Source organism: Mycetomoellerius zeteki, unplaced genomic scaffold, assembly GCF_001594055.1.
Source record: "Mycetomoellerius zeteki isolate Tzet28-1 unplaced genomic scaffold, Tzet1.0 scaffold70, whole genome shotgun sequence".
Lineage (NCBI taxonomy): Eukaryota > Metazoa > Arthropoda > Insecta > Hymenoptera > Formicidae > Mycetomoellerius > Mycetomoellerius zeteki.
The window spans coordinates 2,551,361-2,556,932 of record NW_017257720.1 but is presented as its reverse complement, the minus strand read 5'-3'; the positions used below and the strand labels follow the sequence as shown (position 1 = coordinate 2,556,932).

The following is a 5,572-nucleotide window of genomic DNA, read 5'->3' as shown; positions in this document are numbered from 1 at the left end:
GCTTCATAAGTTTAGTTTACGCTTTTGTTATTCTCCCCTTACGTTAGACTTATGCTCCGATTATTTTTATTTTCGCCAGAAGTAATAATATAAATATAAATAATGATGCTATGAAGAATATCTATTTTCATATTTGAAAATAAATATTATTTGTTAAATAACGATAACAAGAATTATAAATTAATGAATAATATAACTTTATTAATTATACATTTTAGGAGCAGTACTTGGTTCATTTTTACGACAATAATATGAAGATTACAGGATTCTGTGGAGAAATATGGAATTTACTTTCCGAATCGCTGAATTTTACGTAAGAATGCATCACGTATCACACCGCAAGAACAGAATGTTGCATTGTGAGATTAAATTTTAACATAATTAATAATATAAAGTAAAAATATCTCATATTTTTAGACTACAGCTAGTGAAAGCAAACTTAGATGATCAGGGCATGCCACAAAAAGATGCCTTGTCTTTTAAAAACGGATTATTATCTATTATTTTTCGCAATGAAACTATTGCAATAGCAAAACTTCAAAGCTTTTCACCGGAACTTACGGTTACCGAATTTTCAATACCTTTTTGGACAAATAGGTCAGGTCTTAATTTGTTAAACTTCTTAAGTGTTTATCTAATTTAACATTTATTCAAACTGCAGTGTGTGGTAGTTATTAATAACAATTAAATTATACGATTGATAAGATAATTGTCATAATTTAAAAATAATTTTGTAGAATTCAATTATATATTCACCGTGAAACGATATATGATAATATATGGATGGTAAACATTTTCTCTTGGAAAATATGGTGCGTTATATTGAGTATGTGTTTATTACTGAGTCTATGCACCTTTTTGACACAAAGTATTCTCATACAGAATAAAGATAAACGTAAAAACATATCTCTCAGCGAACACTTATTTTATAACTTTGGAAACTTGTGCAATCAAGGTGTGTGTGAATAAATAACTGATGAAAATATTGTTCATTTTTGTTAGAAATAGCTTTACATTGAGATAAATCTAAATATCGCGTTAAAATAAAATTGCAATTATTTGATATATTAAAAAATTTGATTTTTAAAGTTAAAAGTAGCATAATTTGGAAATTAGTTCTTCAATACTTTATGATCATTTTTAAATTTTAAAGTATGTAAAAAATATAAATTACAATATTTAGATAATAAATATTAAAGACTATTGAAACATAATATAAAACACAATTATATAAAAATTATATCCATAATAATGAAAAGTTATGATTAAGTCAAAAGTCATTAATTTGGATAATTGTAACAGGCTATATTCCTCTGTATCTTGATGGGAAATCGAGAATATTAGAAGTATCATTAGGATTGTTTTGTTCTATAATATACATGTCATTTGGTGCTGTGTTATTTATACATCTATCTAAAAGTGTTTTCGTGCCACCATTTGATAGTTTTACTACCTTGGTGACTAATACTAAATACAACGTTATTGGTCTGAAGGGTTCAACCGCAGAAGCTATATTTAAGGTACATTTACTGAAACCATAATTTACTATTCCTTAGATAAAAGATGTATAAAACTGTATAAAAATTAGAGAATGATGTTCAAAACATAATTCAAGAAGAAATTATAATTTTTGTAAAAAAAACATAATTTATGTAGAAATTCTTTATACATTTATGGTTTTTTGTATATAAAACTTAAATGCTTCCCATACAGCACAAAAGTTACAGCAACAATGCTGCAACATTGCAGCAATATTGCATGTTGCAGCAAAATTGCAGCCTTATTGCAACGATATTGCTGCACGTTCTGTGCTGTATGGGTTGTAAAAAATGGTTGATTGAATGTTATAGATTAATGAGGATCCATTTTTACAAGCAAAAAAGACGGAACGTTTGAAATTAACATCAACGTTTGAGGATATGCATAAAATAGCATGTTTTTCCAAAAAAGAGAAATACGTCATATTTCAAACCGAAGCAATGTATAAAGTGACTGGGAATATTATGTGTCATTTGACTAACGTTGGAGAACCTTACGCGAAAACATGGATCGCTTCCGGTATCGTGAAGAATTTTAAATACAAAAGAAGTATTGATCTTGGGTAAACAATATATGTGTGCAGAATAATATATTCTAGATATAAAAAGTATTGATTTTTTAGAAATCAACACAGCATATTATACAAACATATTATACAAAATCTTCAATCAATTTAATCTATACTCTTTTAATTCTTTGAAGTGAAGTCTCACACGATATAAAAAATAAAAATTGAGCAGTCTTGAAAAAGAGTGATTCAATCTTTAATCTTTAAGAATGAGATTTTATTGAAGGAGTGAAAATCATTTTAAAAGTTTCAGAGAGAGAGAGAGAGAGAGAGAGAGAGAGTATACAATATGTAATATTTCTACAAAATTTTTATTTTGTAGAAATATTACATATTGTATAATTACATGGAATATCTCTATAATTAAGATAAAAACCGTTTAAATAAAGAAAAATTTCTACACATTTTTAATGTTATTATAAAAAATGGATTTCAATTTTCAAAAATTCCAAAAATGTTGACAGTTCTAAATTAATTTTCCAACAAGAAAAGAAATACATATAAAAAAATAACTTAGTTATAATTAAAAAGAGTTGATTAGAGAACAAATGATGTTATTAGTTTATTACGATTTCCAAAATTTTTGCTAGAAAAGAACACTCAATATTTATATCTTTTTATAAACAGTTGATATTATATTTAATCATCGATGATACGAGTTCTTTGTGTAGTAGTAAGTCTGATCTAAATTTTGATAATTTCATGTATTAATAAATAATTTTCATAAATAGGATACTGAAATTAATGGAAATTGGACTATTAAACGTGTTAAAAAAACGTTGGTTGGAAAATGACTTAAAATATTACGCTGAAGATGAGACACCGAAACCAATTGAATTACATCAAGTTTCTTTAATAATTGCGGTGATGTGCTGTGGGACGATTATAGCTCTCATTATTTTCATAATCGAAAAAATTGTATTTGCTTATAAATTAAGATAATTATGAATATTTTTCCTTATAATCTACTAATCTAAATATATTTTGAGTTTACTTGCAAGTAGTAATTTAATTAGTATTAGAAAATTGTTAAATTATTTTGTAATTATAATATAGTTGTAATTGTATAATAACGATGCTCTTATTAATAATCAAACATAAAACTTTAGGAAAGCATATACTTTTGTGACAATATTAATCCAAATTTTGTTGGAATATAAATGCACTTTAAATTATTATATGAATTGCAATATATTTTGTATCCTAACATCATACAATATAATATAAACACTACTTAAAACAGTTTACATATATATTGCGAATTCACGAAGGTTGTGCGCTTGTTGCATCCTTTGGTGTGTCTTCTGTTAATGTAGCTTCTACAGGATGTGGTTCGGTTGGAACGGGATCATGTTCTTCTTTCGGCAGAACATATGTGCCTTCTGCTATGTCTGTCGGAGTCATCCAAGATGGTATAATCTTATCGTGAATTCGCCATACACCGTACTCATTAGCTAAATGCTTTTCGAATACTATGTATTCTAATACGTCTTTCCTCAGAATTTCGCTTCCTTGTATAAGACGGCCAAATCTATCATAAATTGCTAAAACCTATAAATGAAGAAATTTTCACTTAAAAATTGTTTAAATTGTAAAAAGAGAATAAATTATAAAGGATATTATTGAACCTGTTGCGTGTGAAACCGAACAGTAAATTGTGCAAAAATGTTTTCTTTTGTTATTACGTCTGTAGTCCTCGCGTGCACGAGGCGAGCTGGTTCCAAAGACTCTAAAAATTTCCAGTGTATGGTTTTGTTCATCATGTTGTGTGTTATTTTCTAAAAATATAAAAGAAAAGTATTGCAATATACATTATTATATATAGTAATAAATGTAATATATAATATTTTAAATTAGCAAGAGAGAACACGAAATATATTTTTAACTTACAGGATATGCCATTTCTGTAACATATTTTATTATTTCCTCTTCATTTTTGCTACAATTAAAAATTGTTTTATTTAGTAACATTGCTACGAACAGGAAGAAAAAACGCTGTATTTATTAATTGCTAATAATTCCTTTAATGTATATATACGTTTGCACAATTATAAAAAAACATTATATATATTTGAAATTTTTTTCTTACCTAGCTAGAGCTTCATGTGCCTTTTTATATATATCTAAGGCTTCTTCTAAAAAAAATGATGTCTTGAAGGAATCATCAAATGACTTAACTTTTCTGATAGCCATAAAAGATTTGCTCTTTTTTTCAAAAAACGTGAATTTTTGCTTTGCTCCCTATATTTCAATAATAAAATAAATAATTGCAATACACACACTCATATTTCTCTTTTAATTAAAATAAAATATCATTGTATATTTTATATTTTTTATTTAAAAGTTACAATAGAAAGTAATAGTAAAGAGCCTGTACTTCTTTGGTAATAGCAGAATATTTTCCATCTCCTTCTGGAGCAACATAAGATTCAAAAATTGATAAAGTACTGTTGATATATGTTGCTCTTTCTTTCCAAGGTTTCTGTGGTAGAAAACCATGCTCTTTCATACGTGATCGTACTTGCTCCTTGTCCATTTTAGTAATATCATCATTGTCAGTGTCTTCCCACGAAGGAAGTTTTATTTTAATAACTTTTTGTCTTCTTTCCTTCTTATATTTTGGATTCCAGTGCTTAGCTATATGTGTTACTTGTATAGAATTATTAGGATAATTAATAGCAGCAACTAATACTGGTAGATTATTCTGAAATAAATGTCCATTTGTTTAGATATGTTTCTACATTTGGATAAATAGTTTTCTGACTATATACAATCCGATAGTATATGTTTCTTTTATTTGTTAAATTTAAGGTATTCCTATTTATTTCTAATTATAAGCTAAATTTTGAATTTAAGGTAAATGGAGTAAAACAATTTGAAAGAGATTGTTTTATAATTTGTTTTATGGAAGATTGTGTCAATCTAAAAAATTTAGTGTAAATCAACAAATTTGTAATTAAATAAGAAGAATAAAATATGTTGTACATATAAAATATGTTGTATACAATATACAGCATATTGTATATTTAGCTTTCAAAAAATAGAGTTGTATTAAGAACATACCCGTAAAAATTTTCTGTAAATAAACACCGGGCTGGTGTATCTTAATAACATTTTCAGAAATTTTACTGCTTGAGAACTGTCAGAAGAAAAAAAATTATTCGAATTATTGTGTATCTATCAATATTTTCAATCAATTTCGTATTTATATTTCATATCACGTTTTCGTTATAATTACGTCAAGTCGTGATAATCACTGGCCGTTATAGGTTATGTTCAAATTAGGGCCTGCGCACAATAGAACAAATATCAGGAACAGGAAATATTAAATATTAAGATTTCAACCTATCAAATACCAGTTACACTAGAATACATGGTTTCTGATAGGTTGAAATCTCTATATTTATTCCTATTCCTAATATTTCCTCCATTGTGCGCAGAGCCTTAGGGTGAAATCACACGGTG

General features: G+C 26.7%; 2 protein-coding genes across 2 annotated transcripts; one reads left to right on the top strand and one right to left on the bottom strand.

Moving 5' to 3' along the window:
- The first annotated feature begins 218 nt into the window (after nucleotides 1–218).
- Nucleotides 219–3,049, top strand: LOC108729086 (glutamate receptor ionotropic, kainate 5-like). Its single transcript, XM_018458014.1, has 6 exons — nucleotides 219–313; nucleotides 418–597; nucleotides 738–955; nucleotides 1,303–1,520; nucleotides 1,851–2,101; nucleotides 2,839–3,049. The coding sequence occupies exons 1-6, from the start codon at nucleotides 252–254 to the stop codon at nucleotides 3,047–3,049; spliced, it is 1,140 nt and encodes a 379-aa protein (XP_018313516.1). The 5' UTR covers nucleotides 219–251.
- A 259-nt stretch (nucleotides 3,050–3,308) lies between these two features.
- Nucleotides 3,309–5,221, bottom strand: mRpL45 (mitochondrial ribosomal protein L45). The gene is made up of 6 exons (XM_018458001.1): nucleotides 5,171–5,221; nucleotides 4,485–4,811; nucleotides 4,197–4,348; nucleotides 3,998–4,046; nucleotides 3,736–3,885; nucleotides 3,309–3,658 (listed from the first exon to the last, which is right to left on the bottom strand). The coding sequence occupies exons 1-6, from the start codon at nucleotides 5,219–5,221 to the stop codon at nucleotides 3,371–3,373; spliced, it is 1,017 nt and encodes a 338-aa protein (XP_018313503.1). The 3' UTR covers nucleotides 3,309–3,370.
- Nucleotides 5,222–5,572: the final 351 nt, after the last annotated feature.

Coding starts and splice junctions, on each gene's coding strand:
- mRpL45 (XM_018458001.1), bottom strand. CDS start 5,221: ATGTTATTAAGATACACCAGCCCGGTGTTTATTTACAGAAAATTTTTA. Junction 4,812..5,170: donor TTTACAGAAAATTTTTACGG/GTATGTTCTTAA, acceptor CATTTATTTCAG/AATAATCTACCAGTATTAGT. Junction 3,886..3,997: donor TTACAGAAATGGCATATCCT/GTAAGTTAAAAA, acceptor TTATATTTTTAG/AAAATAACACACAACATGAT.
- LOC108729086 (XM_018458014.1), top strand. CDS start 252: ATGAAGATTACAGGATTCTGTGGAGAAATATGGAATTTACTTTCCGAA. Junction 1,521..1,850: donor CCGCAGAAGCTATATTTAAG/GTACATTTACTG, acceptor TGAATGTTATAG/ATTAATGAGGATCCATTTTT. Junction 2,102..2,838: donor AAAAGAAGTATTGATCTTGG/GTAAACAATATA, acceptor TTTCATAAATAG/GATACTGAAATTAATGGAAA.